Consider the following 21,783-nt stretch of genomic DNA (forward strand, 5'->3'; position numbering starts at 1 on the left):
GAATTACATATGAAAAAGAACTACAAAATGGCTAAATGTTAAAAACAAACAATTTCTTTTTTATTTTTTGACACGGAGTCTCGCACTTTCACCCAGGCTGGAGTGCAGTGGCGCAATCTCAGCCCACTGCAAGCTCCGCCTCCTGGGTTCACGCCATTCTCCTGCCTCAGCCTCTGGAGTAGCTGGGACTACAGGCGCCCGCCACCACGCCCGGCTAATTTTTTGTATTTTGAGTAGAGATGGGATTTCACGGTGTTAGCCAAGATAGTCTCCATCTCCTAACTTTGTGATCTGCCCACCTTGGCCTCCCAAAGTGCTAGGATTACAGGCATGAGCCACTGCACCCGGCCAGAATTTTTCTTTATGACATGAAATGAATGAGTACTATAAGAGAGCAGAAAAAGATAAAAATAATTTCTATAAGAAAAGCAGGAAGAGAGTCAAGTAGAAAGTCGTTATTTCAGTTGAGCCTTTAGGAATGACCACATATGGAAAATGCAATCTAATGCTATAGAGAACAGCATTAGAAACACAAACATGCAAGACACGAATCATAATCAAAAAGATCTCAAAAATCAAATGACTATAAATGAACAAAATTCAGTATCAAGGGAATGAAGAATGAGAAAGTCTTATAAGCAGATGGGAAGTCAGTTTCACACCCAATTGTAAAGCTTTAACTCAGATTCACATGATGACATTCCCACCACAGCCAGAAAACAGGGTAAGAGCATCCTGAGTACGAATTTTTCATGGCTTCTGAGCTCATTATCTGAATTGATTAAATAATCGAAGGGAGTCAATTTAGAACTGCATGTACCAATCACAAACTAATCAATTAACCAAACAGGAATGAAATCAGCCCAAAGCCCAAGCTGATTGCCCCAAACTGAAAATAACTAAGTTTTTTCCTGATTATAAAAGTAATGAACACTGATTTTTCAAATCTGAAAAAATAAACTTGAGGAAGAAAATAAAAATTAGCAGAAATAGCCATTTTTACAAGTTGAATATTGTTATATATTCTTCCAATCTTTTTCTATAAATATATGTATACAGTTAAAAAACCAGAATCATACTCCACCTGTTTCATAACCACTTCTTAAAAAACAGCATGATGTAAAGACTTATGATCAATCTTAATAGCTGTACAGTAATCCATTATATGAACAAATCATAAATAATTTAACCTTTAATACACTGCCAGGACTCATTATACCCAATTTTAGTTTTTGAGTTTTTTTTTTTGAGACAGAGTTTCACTCTTGTCGCCCATGCTGGAGTGCAGTGGCACGATCTCAGCTCACTGCAACCTCCGCCTCCTGGGTTCATGCGATTCTCCTGCCTCAGCTTCCCGAGTAGCTGGGACTACAGGTGCATGCCACCACGCCTGGCTAAATTTTTTAGTAGAGACGGGGTTTCACCATGTTAGCCAGGATGGTCTTGATCTCCTGACCTTGTGATCCGCCTGCCTTGGCCTCCCAAAGTGCTGGGATTACAGGTGTGAGCCACCACGTCCAGCTAGTTTTTGAGTTTCTTGGTCAAACAGTTATATTTATAAAAACAGCTAATATTTTTAAAATATTTTAAATATTTATAAAAAAATAATAATTCATGACTCATATACTCTTAAAGGTTGTATTAGTTTCCTAAGGTTGCCATGAGAAATTGCTATATTCTGTCGGCTTAAAACAACAGAAATGTATTCTCTCAGCTGTGAGGCTACAAATCTGAAATCAAAGTGCCAGCAAGGTTGTGCTTCCTCTGAAGATTCTAGGGAAGAATCCTTCCTTGCCTCTTCCTAGTTTCTGGTGGCTCTCAGCAATCCTAGGCATCACTCAAATCTCTGCTTTTGGCTTCACAGAATGCTGTCTTAGCATTCTTCCCTGTGTGTGTGTCTCCTACATCTCTATATCCAAATCTCTCTCTCCTTTCTCTTATAAAAATACCAGTCACTGGATTTAGGGCACACCCTAATCCAGTATGACATCATCTTAGCTTGATTACATCTGCAAAGACCCTGTTTCTAAAAAAGGTTGCAATCACAGGTTAGGACTTGTCTTTTTTCAGGACACGGTTCAAGCAACTGTGGACGTTTATCCATAAAAACAGAAATTTATATTAAATTTTAACAACAGAATAAAGCCCACTGAATCCTTCCATAAATCTAAGCTATATATGGGGTTTTGGTGTTATTTTTCCTGTATCTTAAAACATTTTGCCATTTCATCATCTTAGTAATTATTCATCATTACTAATTGTTCCTAATTATGTTAAATAAGAGTAAAATAGTAAGAAAATAGGCCTGGCACAGTGGTTCATGCCTGTAATCCCAACACTTTGGGAGGCCGAGGCAGGTGGATCACCTGAGGTCAGGAGTTCGAGAACAGCCTGGCCAACATGATGAAACCCCGTCTCTGCTAAAAACACAAAAACATTAGCCAGATGTGGTGGTGGACACCTGTAATCCCAGCTACTCGAGAGGCTGAGGCAGGAAAATCGCTTGAACCCGAGACGCAGAGGTTGCAGTGAGCTGAGGTCAGTGCCACTGCACTCCAGCCTGGGTGACAGAGCAAGACTCTGTCTCAAAAAAAAAAAAAAAAAAAAGTAAAAGAATGATGGGTGCGAAGAGGAAAATGCAACAGTAAGATAAATTGTCAACATTATATCAATTTGTTTTCTTATTCTCTCTCTTTCTTTTTTTTTTTTTTTAAGAGGTGGGGTTTCATTCTGTTGCCCAGGCTGGAGGGTAGTGTTGTGATCACAGCTCACTGCAGTCTACAACTCCTGGGCTCCAGCAATCTTCTTGCCTTACTCTCCCAAGTAGCTAGGACTACAGGCACATGCCACCATGCTTGGTTTTTGGTTTTTTTGTTTGTTTGTTTGCAGAGACTAGGTCCCACTATGTTGCCTAGGATGGTCTTGAACTACTGGCTTCAAGTGATCCTCCTGCCTCAGCCTCTCAAAGTGTTGAGATTGCAGGCTTAAGCCACTGCGCCAGGCCTGTGTCATCTTTAAAGAAGGTATAAGAAAAGCCCGGATACATGGTTGTAGCCTTTTTGTAGTTTTTGCAGATCACAGTTCAGAATTCAGATCTTTATTTTTCACTCACACTAACAAAGAGAATTAAAATGATAAAGGTATTTCATAGTTATTAGACAAATCAGAACATGAATGCAAAGAGGCAGCAACAATCTCCTCCCCTTTTTGTTGCCCAGGCTGGAGTGCAGTGGCATAATCATAGCTTACTGCAGCCTCAATCTCCTGGGCTTAAGCGCCCTCCTGCCTTAGCATCCCAAGTAGTTTGGAATACTGGTATGTGCCACTACATCCAGCTAATTTTTTTTTTTTTTTTGGTAGAGATAGAGTTTCGTGTGTTGCTCAAGCTGGTCTCAAACTTCTGGCCTCAAGTGATCCTTCCACCTCAGCCTCCCAAAGCACTGGGATTATAGGCATGAGCCACTGCGCCTGGTTGACAATCTACTCTCTAATGATGATGGTAAAATTGGTTGTGTAAGTGAAATCTCAGACAAAGAGCTTTCAGATAATGATACCTATCTAAGTGAATTTTCTCAAACATAAGAACTGTTAAGTGAAAAATACATTTCAAGACAAAAAAATTCAGTACTTCCATCCAATGAGTCATTCCACAAGAAGGATTTCATTATGTAATAATTTATAAGAATTTGGACCATCCCATTTTCTAAAAGGATATGTGGCAATATTCCTTCATCATTTATGATATTTGTACACCAAAATTTACTTACTAAGGTTAATAAGTGAACAAATGCTGAAGCAAGTATTTTATAAAGGTGTTTAGGAAAAAAAAAGATGATGTAGAAACAGAAGAATTCATTAATTTGATCATTCTAATTGGTGTACAATCTAAACATAAAAATGTTTTGCAATTATGGGGCAAAAAAGATGGCCACTCTTCCTTCAACAAAATTATAAGGGGACAAAATACTCAAAAGCATTTTTTTAATAATGTAAGTGTAAGTTTCAGAAGTAATAATAAGTTAGAGCCTATTAAAGATGTATTTAAAAATCTGGAATCAGTATTCAAAGGACAGCATATGTTCCAGGTTCATGCATGGCAGTATTCAGCAGTTTGCTGAATTCAATAGGCTATGCCCATCTGGAGTACTTTCAAAACCCAGAAAAGTGAAAATGAAAATCTGAGTTTGCCAACATCAAGGATGTGAAAAGAAAATCCACCAAACAGGGAAAAAATATTTGCAAATCATATATTTAATAAAGGACTTGTATGCAGAATATATAAAGAACTCTCAAAACTCAATAAAAAGACAATCCAATTTTAAAAATAACTCAAGGACTTACATAGACATTTCTCCAAATAAAATACATACAAATGGCCAACAGGCACATGGAAAGACGCTCCACACCTTTTCATGTGCTCATTGACTTTAATGATGAAAACCCATCATTAGTAGTCAGGGGAATGCAAGTCAAAACCATAATGAGATACTACTTTACATCTGTCAAAACAGCTACAATAAAAAAGACAATAATAAGCATTTGCAAGGATGTGGAGAAACTGGAATGCTTTTGCTATTGCTGGTGGGACTGTAAAATGGTCCAGCCTCTGTGGAAAACAGACTAGCAATTCCTCACACAGTTAAACATAGTTACTGCATGACCCATTAATTTCGCTCCTAGGTATCTACCAAAGAGAAATGACAACATGTCCACACAAAAACTTCTACCCAAATGTTCGCAGCAACATTACTTACAAGAGCCAAAAGTAGAAACAACCCAAATGCTCATTATCTGATAAATGAAGCAAAATATTATATGCCCATGTAATGGAATGCTATTTGGGAATAAAAAGGAATGAAGTACTGATACATGCTGCAAGTTGGATGAACTTTGAAAACATTTGCTAAATGAAATAAACCAGTCACAAAATACAATTTACTGTGTGATTCTATCTATATATGATAAATATTCCAGAATAGGTAAATTCATAGAGAGAGAACTTAGATTAATTAGTGGTTGCCCAGGGGTGGGGGCAAAGAAGAGGATAGGGAGTGAATGCTAATGGAAAAAATTTGTCTTTTGGGAGTGATAAAACCTTAAAATTATAAATATTGGAAAGTATTCTAAAATTATGTCAGTGATACTTGAATATCTTCAAAATATGCTAAAACCCACTGAATTGCACACTTCTAATTGGTGAATTTTAGGGCATATACGTTCTCTCTCAATATAACAATTTAATTTTTTTGACTTGGTATGTTTAAATTCTTCTGAAAATTTCTAATAAAGTTGATCTTCACTGTCCCTTTATTTATACTTCTGTGTATTAACTACAAGATGGCTTTAAAATATTTTTTAAAAATAAGGCCCATTAGCCCCAGATGATAAACGATGATGACTATTTTTCTTGGTATACTTAGGTTTAACAAATCTTGAATGGACATTTAGATTATTAGTAATTTTTCACTATTATAAATAAAAGTTGCTTTCAACATTTTTGTTTAGGCTTCTCTACAGAGTTGTCAGATCATTTCCTTAAGAAAAATTTCTAGAAATGAAATTCTGGGTAAAAAGGTATTCCTCTAGAAAAACTGTACTAATTTATTCCAACAACAACAGTCAAGAGAAAAGCATCAGTTTTAACCTAAAATACGCTTGACTTCATGGCTAAGCATTAAAATGCCCAAGAAGGAAAAAAATCCCTCTAATAATAATAAACATTCTTTCTTTTTAGGCTGAGCCTTTCTCCAATTCTGATTTTAACTGATGAGAAATGGAATACTTCATTATGTGACATTTCTTAATTGCAGGTTTTACAATTTACATCTCTCTTGGAATGAACTTACCACTTAAAAATTATATTCATAAGCAAAATGCAATGAAAACTCACTTAGCTTTCTCTAGTTTAAAAAAAAAAATCTCTGTCTACTGAAAGGCTTAAAAGCAATAATCTCTCAGTAACAGCAAATATATCCAGTGACCCAATTTTGGCTTCTAAATACCATCTTCTAATAAAAGGAACTAGGGCTCTTTGGAGAAATAACTAATTTTTAGGACTGGGGAAGGGAAAATAAAAAATAAGCCTGGGAAATCTGCCAAAACTTGGAAACAACCAAAAGATGTCTTTCAACAGGTGAACTGATAAATTGTGTTACATCCAGGCAACAGAATATTATTTAGCACTACAACAAATGAGCTATCCAGCCATGAAAAGTCCTGGAGGAACTTTAAATTCATATTACTAAGCAAAAGAAGCCAATCTAAAAGGGCTCTATGGTGTATGATTCCAACTACGTGACATTCTGGAAAAGGCAAAACCATGGAGATGGTAAAACGATCAATGGTTACCAGTGGTTAGGAAGGAAGAATGGCTAGGCAGAGCATAGAAAAGTTCTAGGGCAGCAAAAACTATTCTGTATGTTACTATAATGGTGAACGTACGTCATCTGTCCAAAAGCATAGAATGCAGACAACTAGGAGTGAATGCTCGTAAAAGCTATGGACTTTGGAGGAATAATAATATGTCAGTGTAAGTTTACTGACTATAAAAAAAAATAAAAACAAATAAAGGTGGTGAATGAATGTCAAACAACAAACAAAGCTGAGGCATCTTGCAGTAGCAGAGAATAAGGAATTAGTCAAAGTACAGGGGCGTATCAAACGGGCGTAAGAATCAATCTGAATGAGTTCCCAACAACAAAAACTAAAACAGTTTTAAGCATCAAAGTAAATAACACAGCACTGAATTATAACCCAAACTATGAAATATACAAGTCTATTAAGATATAAATGATTACACAAATAAAAAATAAAGAAGGATAAAGAGACAACAAATTTTCATATAGAATTCCAAACATTCTCCCTCCTGCGGGTAGTTCTTAACTCCATCTCCCTCTTCCCAAACCCCCATCCCCAGTAAGGGGAGACTAGACTTAGTGACTCACTTCCAAAAATTAGAGTAAGAAAAGGGAAAAAATAGTGTATTTTCAGTAAAGAAACTTGGCAAACACTACCTTATCCAAGTAATGAAGGTTAACATCATCATATGGATATCACGTATCCACTGATACAATGTGACGGGACAAGCCTTCGCCTCTGTGGTATTCTTTCAAAATACCCAAATAACCCTAGTCTAATCATGAGAAAAATGTCAGACACACCAAGATTAGAGTACATTCCACAGGTCGTAAAAAAGAAAAATTGAGAAACTGTAATAGAATGGAAGAGACTGGGGAAACATGACAACTAAGTTTTATGTGGTACCCTGAATTGGATCCTGGAAAAAGAATAACGGTATTAATGGAAAAGCTGGTGAAATCCAAATAAAGTCTAGAGCTTCATTAATAGTAATGTGGTAACATTTAATTCTTGGTTTTGACAAATGTATCATGGTCATGGAAGATGTTTACAATGGGGGAAACTGGATAGGGAATATACAAAACTATGCATTATCTTTTCAACTTTCTATATATTAAAAATTATTCCAACATAGAATATTTACTTTAAAAAAAGCTTTAAAATGGAACCATAAACCCACTAAAGCAACAGAGATATCCTTTTGGAAAATGTTAACTGTCTAAATTTAACTACCATTTTCTCCATTTTAAAAGTCTGTTAATACTCTGGTTTCTCTTCAGATTGCATAAATCTTTTGCCTTTTACAAAGTCTGTTAAATTGAATTCAAGAAAAAACAAAGCTGAGGGAAAAAGGACTAACAATTTCTTATTGGAGAATAAATCATGCTTTAATCAAAAACATCATGTTCTGCATATTAATAGTCCTAGAACTGTGCATATTAAACTAGGAACATTTGAATGACAGTAGTAGAAATACTTCATGGCACACTAAAAAATACAAAACCTAGTATTCTACCAATTTAATCTTCCGTCAAGTTTCACAGAACACTGCGTTCTGTGGTTCACTGCGCTTTACTGGGAAAGAGGCATATTTAATACACTAGTGGTATTATAATAGAGAAACAAACATTTGCTAAGTTTATATATTTCACATATGACACTTCTGAGGGATGAGACACCTTGCCTCTAACTTTATAAATAATAGAAATGAATACTAAAAGGTTGTTAAGAAAGGTTATCCAAACCTTGAATATAAGGCCAAAAGCTGTAGCCTTAAAAAGGCGATGTCCTTTCAAGGTATTACACAACGAGGGGACAAAGGCCCATTCGACGATTACTTAATTACTTAGGGAAAGGGAAATGTACTTGTTCCATTAGTCTATTTAATATTGAATTAAATAACCCGTATTAAGTGAAGTTACATGCTAATTTACAGATCTTTCCCAGCAGAGTTGCAAATAACTCTACCAGGTAGAAGAGATAATCCCAAAGGTTAGGGTGTGTTGGTCCTGTAGGACATTAACCAGTTTATAACTGACCTAGCACTCTTATTCCAATTATTAAAATGTCTATAAATACAGAGGTCTTCAGATGCTCTTTGAAACAGTTTTCTATTTTACTTGTTTCCTCTGTAATATAATCAACTGAATGAAAACTTGATACAAATTCATTTTGTATTTGAATGAGTCATGTTTTTAATTTTTTAAAATTATAATTCCGTAGGCATAAGAACATTCCATGACAGGCTTGACACGGCCTTTTCTACATCCAGATCTGCAAATCCTATAATCTCACCGTGTTATTATGACACTTTTTCTGCATCGTATTCTGCTAATATTGCCAGTCATTTGGTTATTGGAACTATCAAATAACATATTTTTGTTTCAAAGATAAATCAGAAAAGAACATGTTACTTTCAAGACCATCTTTTATTCCACCACTGACTTTCCATTCTTCTAGCAAAGTACAAAATAAATATGCAAACTATTCTATTACATTTTCCTTGAGTTTTCTCATCTGTGCATTTTTAAAACAATGGAAAACACCAAAAGATTCCCTTCCTTTCAAGTGAGCTATTTCCAGAAAAGATTTTTTTAAGTCCTAATCTCTATAATGAGAAAATATTTAAAGAAAAAGATACATAAAGAAAACTCAGTACTTGATGAGTCTGCATTAACAAATTACCCCCAGAGGCCAGGCTCAGTGGCTCCTGCTTGTAATCCCAGTGCTTTGGGAGGCTGAGGCGGAAGAATCACTTGAGTCAAGAGTTTGAGACCAGCCTAGGACACATGGTGAGAACCCACCTCTACAAAAAATTTTAAAAATTAGCTAGGTGTGCTGGCACATGCCTTGAGTTCCAGTTACTTGGGAGGCCTAAGGCAGGAAGATCACTTGAGCCTAGAGTTTGAGATCAGCCTTGGTACATAGCAAGACCCCATCTCTACAAAAAATTAGCCAGGTTTGGTGGTATATACCTGTAGTCCCAGCTACTCAGAAGGCTGAGGCAGGAGAATCACTTGAGCCCAGGAGTTTGTGAGCTATGATTGTGCAACTACACTCCAGCCTGGGCAATAAGCGAGATCCCACCTCTAAAAAAAATAAAAATAAATGGGAATTACCCACACAATTACAGAATATAAGATTTAGACAGGATTTTAAAGATCTTCTTTCTCAATCCCGTTTTAAAGAAAAGTTAGGCCCCAAGGAATACAGTGACTTTCCAGAGGTCTGACAGTTGCTAAAATTCATTTGATCTGACTTAAAAGATGTAATTTGCTGTACACCTCTCAAAATGTAAGTATGAGTTAATTTTATTTAAACCAATTACTGAAAAAAAAATTATTCTGTCTGTTTCAAATACTACTCTCTTTAAAATGAAATGGACTAACACCCGGTTCAGGTATAAACTACAAATTGCCTTTACTTCCATAAATATGATTAATTAAAATAAATTCTGATTACATGTTTGGGGTTCAAGCAAGAAAAATTAGTAAAAAGAAAAAAATGACAACTTTGTATTTTCAGTGTTACATTTTTCACTAAAAACAAAAGTCTGTACTACAAGTAAGAAGCTTAAATATTTTGGAAAATTCAAGTGAACTAATCATAAAGACTAATTTCAACTTTTAGGTTTGAGCATGGGAAGGGAAGCACTCTCAACCAAACCATAATATATCAAAGCAAAAGAGAAAGGAAAATTTCATACCCTGACATCACTTCTAGATGAAGTTGTCCTGAGACAGTTAAGAAAGCAGGAACATTGAAGAAATTCTCCTCAGGTACCTTAAGTTTGCCTGAAGGCTGCAAATCAAAAACATAAGCCACAAAAAACTATTAAATGTTTTGCTTTGCTTTTCACATTCATATACATGTCACAACTAAAAATCACAATGCAATTAAATCTATGTGAAGGCAGGTTGTTCTCAGGAAAATAAAGGTAGTTACACATCTAAGACAAAACGCCAGCTTGGAAAGTGCTAATAAAGGCAAGGAAGTTTGTTCCATATTTTCAAAACATACAATAACCAAAGGACAAAGTACCTTTGTCACAAAATATACTTCCCCCTAAAAAGTGATTCTGATTAAGAGGCAATCTAAGGCAAGAAATTATGAATTAATTTTTAATGTGAAGAATTACATAATCTCAAAAGGTTGACTTATGATTGAGACTTAATTATCTCAAGAGAATAGCCTCTGGAACATGCGAGGTCATATTTATTATTAAAATATTAATAGTAACGCTTTTAACACAGATTTTTATAAACACATTATAAACTTTCAAAAACAGTATTTCATTTAATTGTCACCATAACTAGGTAGCAGGAAAAGCATGACTCTATCTTTAAAAGATACACTGAGCAACAAAATCTTTATGAACTTACAATATAGAAAGGGTGATTATTCCATTTGAAATGAGTAGGAAACAAGCCATTCAACATTTAAGAGTTAAGCTAAAACAAACTACCTGGAGGCTAAACACAAACAGTATAATAAAGAAAGCTTCTGAATCAAGTTATGAGTATCATATCCTTTTCTGGGGAAGAAAGTTACACTTGTTTTTGTTGATTTAAACACAGGGTCTCATTATGTTGCCCAGGCTGGTCTTGATCTTCTGGGATCAAGAAATCCTCCCACTTCAGCCTCCCAAAGTGCTGGGATTTATAGGCATGAGTCCCTGAGCCCAGCTTCTTGTATTTTAAACTGTGCACTTATTTGAAAATGTTTTAGTGTAAAGGTGTAGTCACTGTAAAAGCAATATAGCCAATTTAAAATATGTAATGGAGAATGTAAGACTCTTTTATAACAGGCTTAGTACCAAATACTAAATTATGGCAACACATGAAATAAAGTTATTTAATTTCATTGGTTGTTCTAAAAATACTGCATATCATGTATCGGTATCTGTGGATAAATAAAAAATGTACTGTAAAAATTATCAGTTGAATCTTTCATTTATTTTTATAATAACTGCCTTTTTTTTCCCAAACTTACTTTGATACTAGTCAGAGATCGATGAATGCCTTTTTTATGAAAAAGTCCATCTTTAAATCTCATTATCAATGAAAGGGTATTGTTTCCAAAGATATTTAGTACTCAAGACTAAATACTTGATCTGATATATGTTAAGATTTTAAAATAAAAGATCTGTTCTCTGATATTTCTTCATTATTTACTAAAGAATTGCTTTCCGAAATGAGGTCCAACAAATTTATAAGACTACCATACTTTCTCCTTTCCTTCACCACTTTAGTCTATAATTTGTACTAATTTAACTTCACTTCAGATGGTTTCTCTCATTTCTTGTATTTATATATAAAAGAAGTCTGGTCTTAATAATAAGATTTTATTTATTTATTTATTTATTTTTGAGACAGAGTCTCACACTGTCGCCCAGGCTGAAGTGCAGTGGCGCGATCTTGACTCACTGCAACCTCCACCTCCCAGGTTCAAGTGATTCTCCTGCCTCAGCCTGCCAGTAGCTGGGATTACAGGCATTGGCCAACATGCCCAGCTAATTTTTGTATTTTTAGTAGAGATGGGGTTTCACCATGTTGGCCAGGATGGTCTCCTGACCTCAAGTGATCTGCCGGCCTCAGCCTCCCAAAGTGCTGAGATTACAGGCATGAGCCACCGTGCCCGGCCTATGACTAGATTTTAGATTTTCATTTATCAGCACTTGTACAGAATGATTTCTGATTTTTCTTACATTTCTTTAATTCAACTTATTTAAAACATACTACTACTTCATTATGCTTTCCAATGTCATGTTAGCGTTTACATAACAAATTGATACTACCTTACTATGAATTACTTTTCTTTTATATTACAATTAAAGTATTATACTGATTTTTTAAACTTCTCTTTGTATTATCACCTATATATTTTATCTCAGAATATTAAAGAGGGTATATAAAATATTGGTTGTAAAAAGTAATTACAAAAAGTGATATCAGCAAATATGGCAGGATAGGTAGCTCCAAAGGACTGTCCTGCCACAGAAAAATAAAAGAAAAAAAATGAGCAAAACTGTCAGAATCAATTGTGGGAACTCTCGAAGAGAGTTAAAGGTTTATAGCAATCAAGCAAATGCTGAGCCAAGAAAAAGGCAAATTAAAAATGGTAGACTCCACCCAACAGCAGCAGAATGTATGTTTTTTTCAAGTGCACAGGGACCATTCTCCAGAGTAGACCATATAGTAGGCCATAAAACAGTCTCAATAAATCTTAAAAAACTAAAATCACACAAGGTATCTTCTTTGATAACTATGGAACGAAACTAGAAATGTACAATAAGGGGTTGCGGTTACTAGGGGAAAAAGTTTGGTGGTTCCTTCAAAAGTTAAAATTGAGTTACTAAATGGCACAGTAATTCCATTCCTAGGTATATACCAAAAAGAATTAAAATGAGGTATATAAACAAACACTTGCACACAACTGTTCAAAATAGCACCATTCACAACAGCCAAAAGGTAAAACCACCTAAATATCCATCAATAGAAAAATGAAACAAAATATGATATATACATAGAATGGAATATCATTCAGCCATAAGGAATGTATATACCTATATATTAAAATTAAATGTTTTAGCATGTACTTATGTATGTTAAAACATAGATGAACAATGAAAACATGCTAAGTGAAAGAAGACAGACTTAAAAGGCTATGTATGATTACATTTATATGAAATATACAGAATAGGTAAATCCATAGAGACAGATGGATGAGAGTCATGGTTTGTGTGGAGGGGAAAATGGGATGTAACTACTAAATGGGCACAGGGTTTTCTTCTGGGGTGGTAAAAATGTTTGGAACTTAACAGAGGTGGCAGTTGTAAAATATTCTGAATGTACTAAATGCCACTGAAATGTACCTTTTAAAATGCTTAATTTTATGACATAAATTTCACCTCAATTCTTGAAAGTAATTATTGAATCTTAGTAGCTTCAAAAACTACCAACCTAGGATTGCAAATTTAAGATTTAGGATTGTAATCTTAAATTTGTAATCTTACGTACTTATGGTAGTGATAAAGAAACAATACAATATATGAATTAAACACCCAACTTTGTGACTTTATCAGTGGGGAAGGATTTCTTTAACAAAAGCTCCAAATTGCCAACGATAAAAGGAAAAACTGATGAATTTATATATGTTAAAATTAAGAATTTCTATTTAATAAAGGAAGATATAGGCAAAGTTAACAGACAAATGACAGATTATGAATAAAATATTTGCAACATCTAAAACCGCCAAGTGATTAATGGACAGAATATATAAGGAACTCCTGCCAAGAAAACAAAAAAAGAGAAAATAATCTGCTCCCCAAATGAGAAAGAAGATATACAGAAATGAAGACTCAAATGGCTAATGTGAAAATAATTTAAATGAAAGCTGCTGAAACTTTAAATTACTCTGAGCCTTGAATAAAATGTGATTGATTGTAAGACCTAGCTCATACGGGCAAGTCACTGCAACTTTTGTTTCTTCCTATTACAGATTAACCTTCTTTCTTATTTTTCTTGCCCTGTAAAACGTTGTGAAAGATTAAATGGTGCCCCTTACCTCTTAGTTACTAATTCTTTGTTATAGATTAACATCCTTCCTTTTTCATGTACCCAGCTCAGACCAGATGGCGAAAGGCCCCATGACTACCAAATTGATAGGGATGCAATTTTAAATATATCTTTCCTGAAAAAGAATAAGCTGTAACCAATCAAACTGCTGTAACTCATAAATCAGCATTGTATTAAAAATGTGGTAATACTTGTAAACTTCTTTGCTTCTACTTATATAAGTGAAGCCTCAGCTTCTCCACTTCGCAGCACTGACCCAACTACTCTGGAGTCTTGTCTTTTCTGGGTGGCCAGTCTCAAATTTTGCACTTGAACAAACTCTTTTAAAATTGGATTCTGGGCCTCTTGATTATTTCAGGATGACATTTTGGTGAACCAGATGGGACCCAAATTAGGCCTTCATTGACTCCTGCTGTTTTGCCAACAGCTGGAGCCCCGGCACCAGCATGGACCGTTGCATCCAACTGACCTCGCTGAAGACTGCAGAAGCCCTTGGTCAGACTACTCTCAGGGTTGAATCTCCCTGGCTTGACTGAGATTCAGACTTTATGGAACCTGATTCAACAACTGATGAGACTGGAATTGAAGCACTACTTTAAGGTAGGCGTTTAGTTTGTTATTCTCTTATTCCATTATTTGTGTATATTTGTGATTTTTTCACTTTTCTCTGAGATTAAAAAGTCTTGCTTGTCTTATTCACTAGAGTTTGTAACCTTTTCTCTCATTTGAAATTTTATCATGGAGAAAGCAGTTTCTCTTTGAAAAGAGGAAGTGAATGTCTACAGCTTAGGCAAATTTTCTTAAACTGGCCAGATCTAAAGCTCCATTCAATTTGGCACATTTAAAATTTCCTTTTGAGTGACCAAAGTTTATAAAAGACTTTATGAGCACAAGAAAAGTCCCAAAGACAAGGGGAACTGTACCTCCTGGCTGAAAGGCACCTTAGGCAACCAAGGAGTCTCCCAGGAGTGTCAGAGCATATCACTCATAACATGTAACAGTCCCACAGGATTTGGACAAGTACATACTGACATGTATCCACCACTACAGTATCATACAGAATAGTTTCACTGCCCTAAAAATATGTGCTCCACCTAGTTATCCCTCCCTTTCCCCTAACCCCTGGAAACCACTGATCTTTTTACTTTCTCCATAGTTTTGTCTTTTCCAGAATGTCACACAGTTTAAATCATACAATATGTAGCCTTTTCAGATTGGTCTCTTTGACTTAGTAATTTGCATTTAAAGTTTCTCCAGGTATTTTCATAGCTTGATAGCTCATTTCTTTTCAGTGCTGAATAATATTTTACTGTCTGGATGTAACAGATACAGTTTATTTCTCCATTTACCTAATAAAAGGCATCTTGGTTGCTTCCAAGTTTTGGCAATTATGAATAAAGCTGCTTTGTAAACATCCATGTGCACGTTTTTGTGTGGATATAAGTTTTCCACTCCTTTGGGTAAATACCAAGGAGCAGAACTGCTGGTTCTTATGGTTGGAGTATACCTAGTTTTGCAAGAAACTGCCAAACTGTACTGCAAAGTGGCTGTTAAATCTGCTGCTCCACATCCTTGTCAGCATTTGGTGTTGTCAGTGTTATGGATGTTGGCCGCTCAATAGGTGCATAGTGGTACTGACTGGCTTTTTAGTGTGCTTTGTGCATCATTTTCTATGGATCACATGGTTCATACACTACTACCTTCAGCCATTACACTGAGTAGCAGTTATTTTTTTTAGGAATCTATGAGCCAGAATTTCTTGGAATGTTGGTACACCTAAAAAGTAAGAAACATGGGGAAAGTTCTGTAAGTTCCTTTAGGCTGTTGACTGACTGATAATGAGTGAATAAATCAGAACTTTGTCAGTGTAACCTCCTCCAGATATATTCACAAATTCTCAAACCTCTTAAGATCAAAGATTCAAACTAAATACCTTTTGTTTCACAGTGTTAACTCATCAAATTAAGAAATATTGGGGCTCCTAAGGGACACGGTCTCTCTTATTACTGGATCCTGCATCTAGCCTATTACCTGGGAATAGCAGTTACTTAGTAAATATTTGTTCAATTGAAAAACGAATTGAAGTAGGACCTGGAAATATGGGAGATACCTAAATCTGAGCGAGGACACAAATTTCTCAATGGAAAGAGCATGGAAAAAAACCTCCATTTGTGTTAATCCTTGGGAATTAAGGAATAATGTAATCCAAGGAATACAGCAATAAAAGAAATGTTTGAATAACCAAACGTTAAAACATAGTATAAAGCCTCTAAATTAATACAGTATATTAGTGGTACACAAGTAAACCTGTGGGATATAACTGAAAGCCTAAACACAGACTTTCACATATAAAAGTATTATATCAAATCAGTGAGGCAAAGCTGAACTTTTTAATAAGTAGAACCAGTTAACTGGGTAGCCATATAACTGTATCAACCAGAAATAAACTGCAGAATTTTTTTGTACATTGTGGCAGATAGTGTGATGTGAATATATGGGTGTTTTCCCCCGCCAAGGAATCTCTGCATAGTAATGCTGTGGTAATTTCTGTTGTTTCCAGCACCTAAGTCGTCACTTCCGATTCTTGAAATAATGGTACGTAAATTCATCTACTTTGATCCCATCTTCAATATATTTCTTTCAAATCCTTGAGAGAAATGGTACAATATAAAAGAATATAAAAAGCATTTTTTAAAGTACTGCACATTGAGATAAAATCTCAAAATCAGAATTCTTATTCATTATAAAAAATATTTCTGAACATAAACCAGCAAAAATACTTTATCTCATTGTCTCACACTTCTTATTTATTTTTGTCATTATGGTGTTTTGATATTGCAACAAAGATTTTAATTTTTCCTTCATTTTTAATTATTTTGTTTTCTTTTAAGATACAGCAGAAATATGACATTCAGAGATCCAGAAAGTTCTTTTTTTTTTTTTTGTGAGACAGAGTTTCACTCTTATTGCCGAGGCTGGAGTGCAATGGCACGATCCCAGCTCACCACAACCTCTGCCCCCCCAGGTTCAAGTGAGCCTCCCAAGTAGCTGGGATTACAGGCATGCACCACCACGCCTTGCTAATTTTGTATTTTTAGTAGAGACGGGGTTTCTCCATGTTGGTCAGGCTGGTCTCAAACTCCTGACCTCAGGTGATCCACCCACCTCAGCCTCTCAAAGTGCTGGGATTACAGGTGTGAGCCACCGAGCCCAGCAAGTTCATTTTTAACTTGGTTATTTTGCATCTCAGAACTCATTTTCCCTTAAAGAAATACACACAATAACTATATTCACAGAGCAGCCACAGTACTCTATATGATGAATAATACAGATAAAATATAGTCATGTACTACATACTGACATTTTGTTCAACAATGGACTGTAGATATGACGCATCCATAAGATTATAATAGAGCTGAAAAATTCCTATTTCCTAGTGATGTCACAGAGCATGGCATTACTCATGTATTTGTGGTGATGCTGTTGTAAACAAACCTACTGCACTTCCAGTCATATAATGATAATAAACAACTATGTTACTGATTTACATATTTATTATACTATACTTTTTATCATTACTTTAGAGTGCACTCCTACTTATTAAAAAAAGAAGTTAACTGTAAAACAAGCTCAGGCAAGTCTTTCAGGAGGTATTCTAGAAGAAGGCATTGTCATCATAGGAGATGACAGCTCCATGTGTGTTACTGCCCCCGAAGACCTTTCAGTAGGACAAGATACAGAGGTGGAAGACAGCGATTCCACCTCTGTATTAATGATGCTGCCCCCGTTATAGGCCTAGGCTAATGTATTTTTGTGTCTTAGTTTTTAACAAAAATGTATAAACAGTAAAAAAGAAATCTCTAATAGAAAAAAGCTTATAGAATAATGAAATAAAATATTTTTGTACTCATACGACGTGTTTTAAGTATTATGAAAGAGTAAAAATATTTTAAAAAATTAAGTTTATAAAGTAAAAAAGTTAGAGTATGCTAAGATAATCTAGTATTAATAATTAATCTATTACTGAAGACATTTTAAAAAATAAATTTAGTGTAGCTTAAGTACATAGGTTTGCAAAGTTTGCAGTAATGTCCTAGGCCTTCCTACTCACTTATAATTCACTTACTGACTCATCCAGAGCAGCTTCCAGTCTTGCAATGTCCATTCATGGTAAGTGCCCTATACAGGTGTACCATTAAAAGAAAAAAACCTTTTATACTGTATTTTTATCGTACAATTTCTGTGTTACATATGTTTAGATATACAAATACTTGCCATTTTATTACAGTTGCCTAGGGTATTCAGTACAGCAACATACTGAATAGGTTTGTACCTGAAGAACAAGAGACTAGACCATACAGCCTAGGTGTGTGGTAAGCTATACCATCTCAGTTTGTGTAAGTACACTCTATGATGGTTGCACAATGATGAAATCACCTAAGGGTGCATTTCTCAGAAAGTATCTCCATCGTTAAGCGACACATGACCATATATGGAGAGAGATGCAGAGAGAGTGTGTGTGTGTGTTAAGTCACGATACAAAAAAATGTGCATGTGGATACAAATGAATGAATGAGTGCCTGGATTCATTTCTATCAATCTCGGCAAATGTGGCCAAGAGGGAGATAAAGTCCTCAGACAGAGTACAGGTAGTACCAGGAAGCTGAAGAGGTGGCTTGTATTCATGTAGGGTACAACTTGATCTTTACTCTAGCTTCTTTATTGCTAAGACAAGACTCAGAAACAGGATTTTAACAGTTTGAAAATGTGTCTAGAAGTTTCAGAATTAGATGATAAAACCAGTAATTTGAGGGGCCAGGTATAGTGGCTCACAACTATAATCCCAGCACTTTGGGAGGCCAAGGTGGGAGAACTGCTCGAGTCCAGCAGTTTGAGACCAGCCCTGGGCAACATAGTGAGAGGTCCATGTCTAAAAATGCAATTTAAAAATTAGCTGTGCATGGAGGCACGTGCCTGTAGTTCCAGCTACTGAGGAGGCTGAGGAAGGATTGCTTGAGCACAGAAGTTCAAGGCGGCAGCAAGCCGTGATTGCACCACTGCACTGCAGCCTTGGCAACAGAGCAAGATCTTGTCCCTAATATGTACGTACATACATACATACATGCAAACATACATACATGTTTGTCTGACTTAATTATCACATTATTCAAAACATTCCTTAAGTAGGCATAGTAGTCTCCCCTTATCCACAGTTTTACTTTTCATGGTTACAGTCACCTATAGTCAACTGCAGTCTGGAAATATTAAATGGAAAATTCCAGAAATAAAGAATTCTTAAGTTTTAAACTGCACTGTGTTGAGTAGCATGATGAAATCCCAGGCTGTCCCACTCCATCCTGCCCTGGACATGAATCATTCCTTTGTCTGGGGTATCCATGCTCTATATGCTACCAATCTTATAGTCACTTAGCAGCAGTCTTGGCTACCTGGTCCACTGATGTCACACTGCCTACGTTGTTCACCTCACAGCAGTTTAGGACCACAGCACAATACATTCACCTCAAAAATCACTTATCCATGAGGCCTTCTTACTGCTAATAGCCCCCACTCCATGCCTAGACTAGTAAAAATGACCCTTCTCTGCATTTCCGTGATAATCTGTATATACACCTCATTCATTCATCTAAGCACTGTGCTACACGAGAGAGAGCAATAAATAAGAGAACATAAGCTCTCAAAGAGCTTACATTCTAATGGGGAAAAAAGAAAATAACATGTAAACTAATAAAGAATCAAGATAATTACAAGCTGGGATAAATGAGTTGGGTACTGGGGTATGGGAAGGCCTCTTAAGCAGTAACAAGCAAGCAGAGACCTGAAAGATAAGAATGTATCTGCTATACTATAAACTGGGAAAAATACTCCAGGCACAAGGAACAGCCAGTAGAGAGATCAGTACATGGGAAGGGGGTGTCATACCTTACGGGAGTGGAAGGCAGGTAACTGTAGCTTGAGGGACTCAAGAGTAAGACTGTTAAAAGATGAGGTTAGACAGGTAGGCAGAAATCAGATTATGGGTCCTTTATAGATCATGATAAGGAGTTTGAATTTTATTCTAAGATCACAGAGCAGCCACTGAAATGTAAGCATGGGGTTGTGGCATGATGAGTTAAAAAATTCTTCTAGTGTCTTAGCGGAGAACAGATAATAAAGGGATAAGAGTAGAAGTAGGGGCACCAATCAGAAGACAAGAAGAGTAGCTTGAATTAAACTGGTAACATTGGAAACAGAGAAATGGAGAGGTTGAGGATTTATGTTAAAGATGAGCCAACAAAGGACGGATAAATTAGATGTGAGGTTGGGGGAGACAGGCAGGGGAGGTATGAATTAAGTCTGACATCTAGATTTTTTACTTAAGCAAATGAGTAGATGGTAGCTTTCACTGAGATAAAAAAAAGAAGAGGAAAAGGCTTTGGAGGAAAAAATCAAGAGGTTTATTTAATACATACTATGTTTGAATGCATATTAGACATCAAAGGAGAAATGTCAAGTAGGCAGATGCTTCTACAAATCTGGAGCTCAGAAACAGAACCTGGAGATAAACAGTTTGGGACTGCAGATAAACAGTTTGGCAGTCAGTATGTAGATGGTTTGGTACATAAAGCCTTGGAAGTGAATAAAATCACCAGGGGAGAGATTACAGATTAGTGCTTCTCATTGATGATGATAGTGTTCCCTAGAAAATACTTCAGGAATCTGTAGAGCATTTAGTGGGCAGGAGTCCAACATGTCCTGCAATATATACAAAGTCCTGCGTAACTAAGCCTTTTCCTGCAATCTCCCAAGTTCCCAATGCTCTGTTAAGGCATTCATATAGTCTATCAACAAAACCACGTGGATTTGAGCTATCTGATAAACAAAGTCATTCCTTTTATCTATCTTCTATAGAGGGTCTTGGTATAAGATTTTGTTTGGAAAACACTTTTGAACAAAAATGTTTGAAAATCAATATAAAGGATGATTACCTCCCATCCTAACAGTCCATGATAGACTAACCTTTCCCTGATCATATAAAACTTACATTAGTGCAATAAAACTTAACCTAGCCTTTCTCTATTATGCAAAACAAAAATTTTTGCTAGCCACTGGAAGACAGTAAATAGCACAGCCAAGAAAGGGGAAACCAAGAGCTACTAAAAAAAAATTTTTAATGTGTGTATCCCAGTGAATTTCTTACCACACGGATCTAAAATCCTCCCTGTTTCTTTGAGGATTTCCAAGAAAATATTAAACAAGTATTTTGAATTGCCCTCCAGTTATTTGTTCTCACAGCAGAACAAATTTAGCTGAGCAGTTTCACAATCTCAGGAGAATTAAATAGAAAAACCCACACAAGTCTGACTCTGTCTCCATGTAAAATATATAGCAAGGAGCGAGAGTAAACAGCAGTAAGCTGAACAGTGGAAAGGAATATAATCAACAATGGAAAACTTATTTGACCTCCACAATCACTGAAGCACCCAATCTATTTTTATCTCCTTTTACTTTTTCCATTTTCTACTTTGTACCCTACCCCCACCTTTTACCCAGTTCTATTTACTCATAATCCCAGAGACAAAAAGTTGGGAAGAGAATACATAAAGATGAAGCATGGTTCAGAAATTTAAAAGGTTTAAAATCATAATGGCATGCTATTGTCCTGTTTACCTCAATCTGCAATTTCCTTTGAAGATCATGAAGAAAAGGGAGAGTACTCACCATCTGTAAGCTCCATATAACCACTGAATATCCTATTTTCTTTCTTGATCCCAATTAAGAGATTAGAGGGAGGCTATGCCTTTCACGATACAGATAGTAAAGAATAAAAAAATCTAAGTTAGATAAAACT

At 35.7% G+C, this 21,783-nt stretch overlaps 1 protein-coding gene across 4 annotated transcripts in view; it reads right to left on the bottom strand.

Moving 5' to 3' along the window:
• The window catches only part of NARS2 (asparaginyl-tRNA synthetase 2, mitochondrial), a 137,994-nt gene that overhangs the window by 82,216 nt on the left and 33,995 nt on the right, over positions 1–21,783 (bottom strand). For all 4 annotated transcript variants that reach the window (XM_522122.7, XM_009423821.5, XM_009423820.5 and 1 more), the window contains exon 6: positions 10,064–10,158. In XM_522122.7, coding sequence (XP_522122.4) covers positions 10,064–10,158 — 95 coding nt within the window. The remainder of the gene's footprint in view (positions 1–10,063; positions 10,159–21,783) is intronic.

This window comes from Pan troglodytes, chromosome 9 (assembly GCF_028858775.2).
Source record: "Pan troglodytes isolate AG18354 chromosome 9, NHGRI_mPanTro3-v2.0_pri, whole genome shotgun sequence".
Taxonomy (NCBI): domain Eukaryota; kingdom Metazoa; phylum Chordata; class Mammalia; order Primates; family Hominidae; genus Pan; species Pan troglodytes.